Genomic DNA, 12,683 nt, shown 5'->3' on the forward strand with positions numbered 1-12,683 from the left:
GAGGCAGGGATGAGGGGCCTGCCCCAGAGCCAGGGACTTGCCCCCCCCCCCCCCGGGTTCCCAGAGCCAGGGTTCCCCTCTCTCCGGCAGGGGAACCCCCGGCTCACAGGGACATACCACTGGCTGGAGGGGGGTCCCCAGGCTGGGCCTTCTGCACTGGGATAAGGAGGATCCCACCAGGCTAGGGGGCGCTTTGGACTCTCCCTGGCTGGGCAGGAGCCCTCGCTGGCTCTGATTGGCTGCAACGTTTCGGTCTCCGGGTTCCCACAGAACCAGTGAGGTCACAGATGTTTCCAGAGCAACAGGCAGTGATGTCACAATGCCCAGGATGATGACATCACCGCAGGCCTGGGCAGAGCTCTGCTACCCACTTGCTTGTGTCTGGACTGTTCCCTGCTCCCTTTTGCCCTGCAGGGGGCACCCTGGTCCCGCAGCCAAGTGACAGGGGGCACATGGGCCCAGTTCTGCACCCCTTCCCCTCCCTATGCCGGGGGGGGCAGCAGATCCCCCAGCCCCCCATGACACACGGTCCCCCAGGCTGCCTGCGGGCGGCCGCACCTACCCAGACCAACAGCTGGGTGATGACCACGTGGGGCAGGTCGCAGGCCAGGTGCAGCGCCGTGCGCCGCTCCCCATCCCCAGAGCAGGTGTTGATCAGTTCCTTGGTGCTGTGCGCCAGCAGCAACAGCACGGCGCCCAGGTCCTTCTCCTGCACAGCCTGGAACAGCTGCTGCCCCAGAGGGATCTCGGGGCTCGGGAAGGGCGCCAGGAACAGCCGCTGCTCGTACTTCGCCCGGATCCAGGACTCCCGCTCCTCCCTGCAGCGAGACGCACGGGGGGTGATAAGCGCCCAGCGACACACACACTGGGCAGCGAGCCAGAGCCTGGGGCCGGATCTCCCCAGGAAACAGCAGCGTCCAAAGCCAGGCACCCAAGGAGCCTGGCAGAGCCTGGAGCCAGGTATCCCCTGGGACCTGGCAAAGCCCAGAGCCGGGTGCTCCTGGAGCAAAGCCCAGAGCCAGGCATCCTCTGGGACCAGGCAAAGCCTGGAGCTGGGTACCTTCAGGGGCCCATGTGACGAAGCGGGGGTTGTATTCACTCTGTGTGCATGTTTGTTGCATGTGATTTCTACTGCCCTGTGCTGTTCTGCAGTAAATTCTGTGTGTGTGCGTGTGCATGTGTGTGTGTGTGTGTGTGCGCGCCTCAGTTTCCCTGCACTATCTCGACGGGGATGGGAATTCTGCAGGTGACTCTGAGGGGAAGGCTGCCCAGCCCAGCACGGTCACAATGGTCCCGGCTCATGGCAACCCGAGCCTGGGTGGGGGTGTGACCAGGGGACCCCTTTTACCCAGGGAAGGGGACTAAGGCGGGGGTGGGGCTGCCTGCAGGGCTGGGATGGGTTGCTGGGGTGTGAGTCAGTCTGGGCTGGTTTAGGCTGCAGGGAGGGGGCAGCGCCCTGGCTCTGGGCCCCTCTCCCCAGGCTGGGCTGCCCCGGCTGCTCCCGGTCCCTGTGTGGACCAGTCTGCGCTACGCCGGGTCCCCGAGAACCAAGACCCCCCCGTGCGCCCTGCCGGCTGAGTCGCCTCTGGCTGAGGCTGGGGGGGCAGGGCCCGGGGGCTCCTCACTCCCCAGGGACAGCCTGGCAGCCAGGGATTCCCCAGGGGCCTTGCAGTGCCCAGCTCATGCTGCCTGCAGCCTGTTCCCAGCAGCCTGGCAGTGCCCATCGCCTGCTGCCCACAGAGCCCGAGTAGGTGGGGGGGAGGGCTGTACCCGAGCCCTGAGCCATTGCTGGGGGAGTGGAGGGGGCTCACCGGGACGACTCGCACGTGGGTTTCCGGCGTCCCTGGGTGTTCTTCTCCCAGATGCTGTTGGCCGTCTCGTTGCCGATGGACGTCAGCACCAGGGTGAGCTCCCGAGGCCAGTCGTCGAGGTCCAGCGAGCGCACCCGGGACAGGTGGGTGCCCAGGTTCCGGTGGATGCCTGAGCACTCGATGCAGATCAGCGCCCCCAGGTTAAGGCTGGCCCAGGTGGGGTCTGGGGGAGGGGGCAGGAGAGGTCCCCATCAGTGCTGGGCACCTGGGAGCCAGCCGGCCAGAGAGTCCCCGGGCGCCAGCCTCGGTGCCACCCTCCCCCGGGCGCGCCACTTACTCGGTGCCCCGCAGTCCACACACAGGGAGTTGCCTCTGGCGTTGCGGATGGCCTGGATTGCCACGGCCTCGCTCTGGCTGTCCATCCGGGCCTGCGGGGAGCAAAGGGGGGCAGCTGGAGAGCACGGATTGTTCCTTCCTAAGTGGAGCACTTTGCATTTATCCTTATGAGACTTCATCCTGTTTACCTCGGACCATTTCCAGTGTGTCCAGATCAGTTTGAAGTCTGACCCTCTCCTCCAAAGCACTTGCCACCCCTCCCAGCCTGGTACCACATCTGGAGTATTGTGTCCAGTTCTGGGCCCCTCCACTACAAAAAGGATGTGGACACGCATTGGAGAGGGTCCAGCGGAAGGGCAACCAAAATGATGAGGGGGCTGGAGCACATGACCTAGGAGGAGAGGCTGAGGCATTTGGGTCTGTTTAGTCTGCAGAAGAGAAGAGCGAGGGGGGATTTGAGAGCAGCCTTCAACTTCCTGAAGGGAGGTTCCAAAGAGGCTGGAGAGAGGCTGTTCTCAGTAGTGACAGATGGCAGAACAAGGAGCAATGGGCTCAAGTTGCGGTGGGAGAGGTCCAGGTTGGATATTAGGAAAAACTATTTCACTAGGAGGGTGGAGAAGCGCTGGGATGGGTTCCCCAGGGAAGTAGTGGAGTCTCCATCCCTAGAGATTGTTAAGTCTCAGCTTGACAAAGCCCTGGCCGGGTTGATTTAGTTGGGATTGGTCCTGCCTAGAGCAGGGGGCTGGACTTGATGACCTTCTGAGGTCTCTTCCAGCTCTATGATTCTATGATATCATCTGCAAACTTTATAACCATGCCCCTCTCTATGCCAATATCTAAATCACCGATGAAGATATTGAACAGAAATGGTCCCAAAACTGACCCTGCAGAACCCCCCTGGTTATGCCCTTCCGGCGTGACTGAACCATTGATAACTGCTCTCTGAGAACAGTTCTCCAGGCAGTTACACACCCAGCTTAAAGCAGCCCCATCTAGGGCTGTGTCTAGACTACATGCCTCTGTCGGCAGAGGCATGTAGATTAGACACATAGGCAAAGGCAAATGAAGCCGCGATTTAAATGATCGCGGCTTCATTTACATTTACATGGCTGCCGCGCTCAGCTGACAAACAGCTCGTGGGATGAGGTTTACCAGGGCTGCCGACAAAGGGCTTTGATGTCGACAGGGGGAACGTCCAGACTAGCGCGCTGAGCGGACAAACAGCTGATCAGCTGTTTGTCGGCTCAGCGCGGCAGCCATGTAAATGTAAATGAAGCCGCGATCATTTAAATCGCAGCTTCATTTGCCTTTGCCTATGTGTCTAATCTACATGCCTCTGCCGACAGAGGCATGTAGTCTAGACACAGCCTAGGTTGCATTTCCTGAGTTTATTAATGAGGAGGTTTGTGACGTAGGGAGGGGGCTGTCTGCTCTATAACCGGGGTTCCCCTGCGTTGTGATGGGATTCCCTCTGACTCACCCACATGTGCATTGGCCCAGACACCTAGGCCCAGCCTGAGCAGATACCAGGGCTCTTCCCAGGGGGAGAGACAAAGGGAGGGAGGCGGAGACGGACACCTGGCTGGGGGCAGGGTCGGGGAGCCGGGCTGTTTCTGGCTAGAAAACATGAAGGGAACAGACTAAGCTGGGTGCTGAGGGGGCGATGGACCCCCTAACCCCAGAGGTCTGAGGCATCTAGGCCCTGACTCCTGTAACCACATCCCGTCTATGCTGGGCTGTATCCTGGAGGACCAATAACCCCTCTCTGTTCGACTGTCTGACGGAGTCTGTTCTTGTGGCTACGGGGCTGCAGGATTGGGGGGAACCCCGACACGCGGTTATGTGAGACCGTACCAAATGCTGGCAGCTGTACGCTCTGGACTGCTGTCCCCCAAGGTGGCTGCATTTCCCTGTCTCAAGGGACTGACAGGGGGTGGGACAGAGCTCTCCAGGGGGTTACCCCACTGGCCTGGCGGCCCAGCAGCCAGATGGCAGAGAGGACTGTGGGTAAATTCCCAAGGTGGTTCTTTGTGCCAAAAGGCGGCTGGCTCTGGGGTGCAGCTGCGCCAGCCCGCTCCCTAGGGCGCTGGCCTACCTTGTTTTTGCTGCTCTCGCAGCACTGCAAGCTGGCCAGGATCTGGCTCTCGATCGCCTGGACCCAGGAGTCCCTCTCCTCGAAGCTGCCGGCCTCAAAGTGCCACGTCTGGCCCGTGCTGGACACGATGATGAACTCGAAGTTCTCCTCCTCTGCCAAAGGGAAAGGGGATGCTCCGTCTGCCAGACCGGGGGTGCTAAGGCTGGGCCGGGGCAGCTCCCTGCCTGGCCGAGCACCCCCCGGCTTAGGGGTTTATTTGTAGGGCAGACACAGAATACCCCTGGAAAAGAGCTGGCAGCTCCGGCCGGAGTGGGTGCATGGGGTGTACTAGTGAAGCAGCACATACTGCCCCCTGCTGGCCAGAGGCTGTGTCGCGGGGAAGCGGCCGTGATGAGCGTGCGGGCAGCATGCAGGGGAGTAAACAGCTGGCAGGACACAGCCCCCAGGAGCCGTGCCCGCGCCTTTCTCCAGCTCCCCAGAGGCCTCCGAGCCTGTCCTGTGCCGGCCAGCACTTCTGGGCTTAGCACGGCGCTCCACCCCGGCTGCCCGCCCTGGGCCTGCGTACGGCCGGCTCCTACCCACCCCAAGGGGGGCACCCACGCCGGGCGGCCAGCGGCGGGCCCCGCCGGAAGCAGATGGACATGCATGAGGACACCAGCACCGCGCGACGGCCGCTGCGCGTTACCTGTTTTATAAATATTTCTTAAACTACCAAAGGTTTTTAATTTCCACATTTTGCGCTTGGCTGCGGAGCGTCCGGGGGGGAGGGGGGAGCAGCGGGAGGCGGGAGAGAAGAAAGGGAGACAGTCAAGAGAAAAAGCCAGAAGACGGGGATACCACCTGGGGAGGGGGGCAAAGCGCTAGAGCGGGAGGGGAGAAGCTGTGAGTGGTGAGAGCCAGCCCTCCCCCTTCCCCGAGAGAGGTGGGGGGTGTGGGGAGAGCTGGGCGGGAGGGTGTGCTGGGAAGCCATTCGCAGAGTGGGATGAAACATTCCTAGCACCCGGTGGAGGGGCCAGCGCCGAGGTGCCATGGGAGGTGCCCGGCACTGGGAGTCTGGCTGGCAGAAGGGACCAGTATTGTCTGGACCCGGCTGGCAGGAACCAGACCGGTATGGTGTAAACCAAGCTGGCAGGAATCAGACCAGTTTCATCTGGACCAGGCTGGCAGGAACCAGACCAGACTGGCAGGAACCGAACTGGACCGGGCTGGCAGGAAACAGACCGGTATGGTGTAAACCAAGCTGGCAGGAATCAGACCAGTTTCATCTGGACCAGGCTGGCAGGAACCAGACCAAACTGGCAGGAATCAGACCAGTAATTGTCTGGACCAGGCTGGCAGGAACCAGACCAGACTGGCAGGAATCAGACCAGTAATTGTCTGGACCAGGCTGGCAGGAACCAGACCAGACTGGCAGGAACCAAACCGGTATCGTCTGGACCGGGCTGGCAGGAAACAGACCGGTATGGTGCGAACCAAGCTGGCAGGAACCAGACCAGGATCATCTGGTCTGGGCTGGCAGGAACCAGACCAGACTGGCAGGAACCAAACCGGTATCGTCTGGACCGGGCTGGCAGGAACCAGACCAAGCTGGCAGGAATCAGACCAGTATCGTCTGGACCGGGCTGGCAGGAAACAGACCGGTATGGTGTGAACCAAGCTGGCAGGAATCAGACCAGTAATCGTCTGGACCGGGCTGGCAGGAATCAGACCAGTATCGTCTGGACCGGGCTGAGCCAGTCTCTGGGGCATCCCTCCCCGCCAGGGCTGGTCTCCCTGGATACGCTTACACAGCAGGGTTCGAGGTGAACTCCCTCCCGTCTACACAAGTCGTGTTAGCCCAGGCCTCGGATCCAGGCTGGGGTAGAGGGTCGGAGCCAGAGTCAAGCCCTGTTGCTTTGCAGTGTAGACGCAGCCCCCCAGTCCCATGGGCCGACTGCCCTCTCCCTGGAGGGCCCCGGTGCCCTCCCTGCCCCGCTCCCAGGGTGCTCTGGGACCCCCCAGCTGGGGGTGCTGCTCATGAGGCTGGCCCCGAGCCTGTGTTGCCATGGCGACAGCCTCCCTCACCTTCCGCCTGCCCTGTCGAGCCCTCGGTTTTCGAGGGGGTCGTCAGCTTCTTCCGGCGATGCTTCTTCCTGTCAATCATGGGTGAAGGAGGCGGGTCCTTGCCGCTGGGGCTGGGCACCCCGTCTCCAGCCAGAGCCCCCTCTGCAGAGAGACATGGGCAGGAGACGTCACCCCATGTCCCCCCATCATCCGATGCTCCCCTCCGGAAACACCCCGCAGAGTTTGCCTGTCGGGGTGGGGAGCCCCAGGCCAGCCGCCCCAAGGGAAAACTGCAGAGAGATCTCGGGGGGTTCTGGGTTCAAGGCATCAGCCGGTCTCCAGGGTCCCTGAGGCAGCAACGGCCCGGGGGTTTGCCTGACCCGGCAGCGTCTCCATCGCCGGAGGTCCTGCTGGGAGCCCCGCACGCCCGACAGCTGCCAAGCAGATCTGGGGCTCCTCTCCCTGCACCCCTCCCCGTGGCATTCCCGGTCCCCTTCCCGCTCGCCGGCCCTTGGCGAGGGCCCCGGGGCACGGCGGGGGCAGCACCGAACCTACCCGCGCCGGCGGTCTTGGCGCTGGCTGCCGAGGCGCAGCGCTGGAGGGGCCGGTCCGGCTTCCCCAACGCTTTGGCCGCTTGCTCTGTCGGGAGGGTCAGCATGGCAGGGGAGAGGCTCGCTGCGGGGAGAGAAGGGGGCTGAGGGGCCTTGGATCCAGCCGAGACGGCGCTGGGCCCGTACGGTGACATAAGGACCCGTCCGCTGGCGCGGATGAGCCCAGCTAAAGAGCAATCCATCCAGCCACTAGGTGTCACCGTTGTGTTAGCGGGGCATAGGGCTGTAGTGTGTGTGTGTGTGTGTGAGGTAGTGGGGGTGCTGTTACAGTCACGGCTGTAGTGTGTGTGTGTGTGGGGGGGTGTACCTCAGTTCTCCCCCCTTGCGGCTCTCTCTGCATGAGGGGGAGAGGCCAGGCATGACTCCCCGGGGAGGTACGTCAGAGTCTCACCTCCTGGGGACCCCGGGGACAAGAGATTCACCTTGGGTCTGAGAGCAGGACAATGCAGGAGGCGGAGCTGCCCGGGGGCTCAGGGACCAGCAGGGGGGAGTTGCTTTAGTCTTGGCTGGGGGAAGCATGAGGAGTCCAGGACAGGGGGGTTCAGGGGCCTGTGAACCCCTTCCCCCAAGGGGACTAGGTTCTGCCCTGGCTCCTATTCAGCCTCGAGGCTGCGCTGTGCTGGATCTCGGAGAAGCACCAAACCTTCTCGACTGGCTGGCGGACTCACGTCTGGCTGCGGATGAGGGGGCAGGGTGGGGGGCTCCCCGAGGCACGGTCACAGGGGTCACCCCGAATGCCAGACCCCAGCCCGCTGGTCCGGTGCTCACTTACCTCCACCCTCGGGCACCTGCCCCCCGCCCACGTCCTTCACCAGGCCGTTGATGCTGGAGGAGGGGCTGCAGGCGGAGATGGCCCTGGGGGGGCGCTTGCCGGGCACCTTGACGGTGGTGCGCAGGAGGTCCATGCCCTTCCCATGGGTGCTGTGAATGTAATCCTAGCGGGAGAGACGGGGGGGTCACCGCCAAGCCCCCCGGGGGACGGAGCGGGCATTGTTGGCTTGTATGGGATTTCTGCCTTGCCCTGCTCTGTGCCTCAGTTTCCCTAGGCCCGGCACCGGGGCCCTGCTGGGGATGGGAGTTTTGGGTGAGGCTCTCCGGGAAGGGAAGCCCAGCACATAGCCAATAGCTCCGGCTCTCTTGTAACCTGAGTCTTGGTGGGGGTGTGACCAGGTGACAGGATAAAGGAGGGGGTGGGGCTGCCTGCAGGCTGGCAGGGGTTGCTGAGCGTGTGAATGAGTCTCTGCTGGCTTCGGATGCAGGGAGGGGGCCCTGGCTCTGGATGGATTGTACCGTCTGCTCCTGGTCCCTGTGTTAACAAGTCTGTGCTTGGTGTCCCTGTCAATGAATACAACTTCTGTTCTCCCTGCCGGCTGAGGGTCACATCTGGCTGCGGATGGGAGCGCAGGGCCCAGAGAGCCCCCCCCCCCCACTCCTCCGTGACACCCTGCGCAGCCGCCGAGCTAACGCAACCCAGCTATCCGGCCTGCGTGCCCATCCCCACGGCGTCTGGCCTGCACGACTGGGCAGTGTCCCGATAGGCAGCAAGTCGCCCCTCCGGCAGGATGGTGCAGTCTGGGGGCCTGGGCCTGAGTCCTGGTGCTCAGCGGGCGAGGGAGATGAGGGAGGCAGGAGAACCCCAGAACGAGCCATGCCTGGGGGTGCTGATGTTGGGGGGCTATGCTGACACCCACAAGCGGCAGAGTTGGGCTCGGCCGCTGATGCAGGGGGTGTGGCCAGGCACTTACGTTGATGCTGGGGTGGTAGAAGAGAAACCCGTTGCTGGACAGGGTCACATATTTCTTCTTCCACTCCTTGTTGAGGGAATTGCCGCTGCGTTTCAACAGGAAGCTCTGGGGGAAGAGTGGGGGGATGGGGGACAGGACTGCTAGCCATCGATGGAGTCACCTCCTCCCACTGGCCTCGGCACAGGTGTGGGTCGAACCTTGTGCCTTCCCCGGGCCGCCTGTCAAGGAGGCCTCCCAAGGCTGGTGACATTCGCCAGCATTGTACAGATGGGGAAACTGAGGCACGGGTGGGGCTGTGTCCGGTGGGAATAAAATGCAGGTTGCCCGGGTCCTGGTCAGTGATCTGTGCACTAGGCCTCCACCGTCCCTCAGTCGCACCCAGCGCTGGGATCTAGCCAAGGCCAGGGCTGTGGGTCGCTATGCATTCGGCCCGGGGGGGTGGGGCACGGCCCCCGGGTCTCAGTGTGGCAGGGGCTGCTGCCTATGGGGCGTTCCCTGGGTTCATTGCTCACCCGTGGCCGTCAGACCCCCCCCCCCCGCTTGCCTCGTGTGGTCATGGGGAGCAGGCTCTCAGACCCCCCCACTGCAGTGCTCTGGCTGGGGAGTCCCCCAAAGCTACGACAGCTGCACCTGCCGCCCTGCTCCGTTCCCATCTGCTCTGGCATCTCGCCGGGCAGGATGCCATGGGGCACCTAACGCCGCCGGAGCTGTGTGCACCCCCTGGGTGTGATCCTGGGGGGGCACATGCCGGGGGGCAGTGTAGGGTGTGTGCATGCACCACAGGGTGTGTGTGTGTGTCTGTGTGTGTGTGTGCTGTGTGTGATGGGTCTGTATATGTGTGCTCTGTGTGTGTGTGTGCTATAAGTGTGTGCTGTGTGTATGTGTAGGTGTGTGTCTGTGAGTGCTGGATGTGTGTGTGTGCTGGGTGTGTGTGTGTACTGTGTGTATATGTGTGTGCTTTGTGTGTGTGTGTGTGCTGCGTGATATCTATGTGTGTGCTCTGTGTGTGCTGGGTGCTATCATAAGTGTTTGCTGTGTGTGCTGTATGTGTGTGGTGTGCTGGGTGTGTACGTGTGTTGTGTGCTGGGTGTGTTGTGTGCTGGGTGTGTACGTGTGTTGTGTGGTGGGTGTGTATGTGTGTTGTGTGCTGGGTGTGTTGTGTGCTGGTTGTGTACGTGTGTTGTGTGCTGGGTGTGTTGTGTGCTGGGTGTGTACGTGTGTTGTGTGCTGGGTGTGTACGTGTGTTGTGTGCTGGGTGTGTTGTGTGCTGGTTGTGTACGTGTGTTGTGTGCTGGGTGTGTTGTGTGCTGGGTGTGTTGTGTGTTGTGTGGTGGGTGTGTACGTGTGTTGTGTGCTGGGTGTGTTGTGTGCTGGGTGTGTACGTGTGTTGTGTGGTGGGTGTGTACGTGTGTTGTGTGGTGGGTGTGTACGTGTGTTGTGTGCTGAGTGTGTTGTGTGCTGGGTGTGTACGTGTGTTGTGTGCTGGGTGTGTACGTGTGTTGTGTGCTGGGTGTGCGTGCACAGGAGCATGCTTGGGGCTGTTGCTATTGCAAAGGAAAACCCCTGAGCCCTCGCCCAGCCCGTGGGCACTGGGGGGATGCGGGCGGCAGGGCAGGGCTGCCCGGCTGTGCCCGGCTCTCACCTGCTTGATGGGGATGTCCCGGCCGCTCCCCGCGCTGTTCCCTCTGCTGTCCAGGCTTCTCTTCTCCGAATCGCTGCCCCGGCGGTTCTGCAACGCGACAACCAGCGCTTGGCAAAAGGAACATGGCCCAGGCACCCTGCCCCCAGGGGGCGCCACGGAGCCACCCAGGACGCCCTGTGTCCTGCCCCGAGGGGGTGCCACAGAGCCACCCCTGGGCCCCTGTGTCCTGCCCCCAGGGGGTGCCACAGAGCCACCCCTGGGCCCCTGTGTCCTGCCCCCAGGGGGTGCCACGGAGCCACTCCAGGGCCCCTGTGTCCTGCCCCCAGGGGGTGCCACGGAGCCACTCCAGGGCCCCTGTGTCCTGCCCCCAGGGGGCGCCACAGAGCCACTCCAGGGCCCCTGTGTCCTGCCCCCAGGGGGCGCCACAGAGCCACTCCAGGGCCCCTGTGTCCTGCCCCCAGGGGGCGCCACAGAGCCACTCCTGGGCCATTGTGTCCTGCCCCTAGGGGGCGCCACAGAGCCACCCCAGGGCCCCTGTGTCCTGCCCCCAGGGGGTGCCACGGAGCCACCCCTGGGCCCCTGTGTCCTGCCCCCAGGGGGTGCCACGGAGCCACTCCAGGGCCCCTGAGTCCTGCCCCCAGGGGGTGCCACGGAGCCACTCCTGGGCCCCTGGGCCCTGCCCCCAGGGGGTGCCACGGAGCCACCCCTGGGCCCCTGTGTCCTGCCCCCAGGGGGTGTCACAGAGCCACTCCAGGGCCCCTGTGTCCTGCCCCCAGGGGGTGTCACAGAGCCACTCCAGGGCCCCTGTGTCCTGCCCCCAGGGGGCAGTACAGAGCCGCTGAGTTCCAAGCCCCACCCAGCCTCCTGATCCCCCAGCAGCCGCGGTTCAAGGCTCCAGCCCCCAGCAGTGTGTGGAGGGCTCCGGGGCCCGGTGCTGTTGGACTTGCCCGACGGGAGAGCCGGAGACAGGGGCAGGGAGGGCTCACCGTGAAGAGGCTGGTGCGCCGCTTGGCCCCACGGTGCAGGGAGCTGGGGGTGCCGATCCCGACCGAGGCCTCGCTCCGTAGCTCACGGTGGCTGATGTTGGGCGTGGACGGCAAGGAGGAGGAATAATCGCTCGTGTGGCCTCCGTTACTGGCCTGGAAAAGAGCCCCGGGCACCTGGCGTCAACATCCCCCAGACGAGGGGCCGAGGGCCAGGGACTGCAGGGACTTGTGGGCCGTGTGGATCAGGGGTTAGGGTGCAGGGAAGGCAGGACACCTGGGTTCTCTCCCCAGCTCTGGGAGGGGAGTAGGGCCTAGTGGTTAAAGCAGTTGGGACTGCGAGTTAGAACCCCTGGGTTGTATTTTCCACCTCCCCCCCCAGGGCAGGGCGGTTCTTGTCCCTGTTGCCCAGGTCCAGGGGGCAGATGGGGCTAGGCAGGGGTGCCCCTCGTGCTGCAGTGCCCCCTGCTGGTGAGGGGAGGGCCGTACCTGGCCAGAGTGGATGCCGCCCACTGGGGTGGAGGCGGCTGAGTGGCTGGGGGTGCTGGGCAGGGACTTGCAGGAGGCCAGGAGCTGCTGCTGCTTCTTCAGAGACACGACCTTCTGGGTGACTGGGAGGGGAAGGGAAGTCACGTGAGAGACGGAGCCACGTGGCTGAGCCCACCCCCGTCATGGCCACTGGGACCCGGGGGAAGTAATTCGCCCCAGCCCAGACACGTGGACCCCCAGGGCTGGCCCGGCCACGGCCACCGGGATCCGGGGGAAGTAACTCGCCCCAGCCCAGACACGTGGACCCCCAGGGCTGGCCTGGCCACGGCCACCGGGACCCGGGGGAAGTAACTCGCCCCAGCCCAGACACGTGGACCCCCAGGGCTGGCCCGGCCACGGCCACCGGGACCTGGGGGAAGTAACTCGCCCCAGCCCCGACATGTGGACCCCCAGGGCTGGCCCGGCCACGGCCACCGGGACCCGGGGGAAGTAACTCGCCCCAGCCCAGACACGTGGACCCCCAGGGCTGGCCCGGCCACGGCCACCGGGACCCCGGGGAAATAACTGGCCCCAGGCTGGACACAGAGACTCCCAGGACCTGGCCCAGCCACGGGGAAGCCCAGCCCCACCCCTCAGGCCCCCGGTGCTCCCAGGTGCCACCTGTGGCATGTGGAATCAGAGCCCCAAACCTCCTCCCCACAGGCTGCCCCCTCCCACGTGAGGCGCGCCAGCTCCCAGCCCCTCCCCCCGGTCACCTTCATTGAAGACCCGGTCGACGTTGAGGCCGTAGGTGGCGCAGGTCTCGTAGTAGAGGCAGCGCTTCATGTCGCTGCAGAGCTCCCGGGCCTGCGCGTCCTCGATCACCCGCGGGTTGCTGGAGCTGATTTTGTCTGGGGGTGGGGGGAGACCAGCCCCTTCTCAGCCGGAC

The 12,683-nt window shown here is 64.0% G+C and overlaps 1 protein-coding gene across 5 annotated transcripts in view; it reads right to left on the reverse strand.

Annotated features, from left to right (window-relative positions):
* Positions 1 to 12,683, reverse strand: part of AGAP2 (ArfGAP with GTPase domain, ankyrin repeat and PH domain 2) — a 54,828-nt gene that overhangs the window by 2,464 nt on the left and 39,681 nt on the right. Inside the window, exons 6-18 of one of the 5 annotated variants that reach the window (XM_075901727.2) lie at positions 12,511 to 12,645; positions 11,756 to 11,877; positions 11,270 to 11,422; positions 10,284 to 10,370; positions 8,642 to 8,746; positions 7,669 to 7,831; positions 6,841 to 6,960; positions 6,307 to 6,447; positions 4,928 to 4,987; positions 4,243 to 4,394; positions 2,149 to 2,239; positions 1,812 to 2,034; positions 563 to 818 (exon numbers count right to left, since the gene is read on the reverse strand). In XM_075901727.2, coding sequence (XP_075757842.2) covers positions 563 to 818; positions 1,812 to 2,034; positions 2,149 to 2,239; positions 4,243 to 4,394; positions 4,928 to 4,987; positions 6,307 to 6,447; positions 6,841 to 6,960; positions 7,669 to 7,831; positions 8,642 to 8,746; positions 10,284 to 10,370; positions 11,270 to 11,422; positions 11,756 to 11,877; positions 12,511 to 12,645 — 1,808 coding nt within the window. Of the gene's footprint in view, positions 1 to 15; positions 819 to 1,811; positions 2,035 to 2,148; positions 2,240 to 4,242; positions 4,395 to 4,927; positions 4,988 to 6,306; positions 6,448 to 6,840; positions 6,961 to 7,668; positions 7,832 to 8,641; positions 8,747 to 10,283; positions 10,371 to 11,269; positions 11,423 to 11,755; positions 11,878 to 12,510; positions 12,646 to 12,683 lie in introns of those variants that run through there. The other 4 variants (XM_089774769.1, XM_089774771.1, XM_075901728.2 and 1 more) reach the window with 4 other exon arrangements.

Source organism: Pelodiscus sinensis, chromosome 31 (assembly GCF_052426305.1).
Source record: "Pelodiscus sinensis isolate ZL-2025 chromosome 31, ASM5242630v1, whole genome shotgun sequence".
In the NCBI taxonomy this organism is placed as follows: domain Eukaryota; kingdom Metazoa; phylum Chordata; order Testudines; family Trionychidae; genus Pelodiscus; species Pelodiscus sinensis.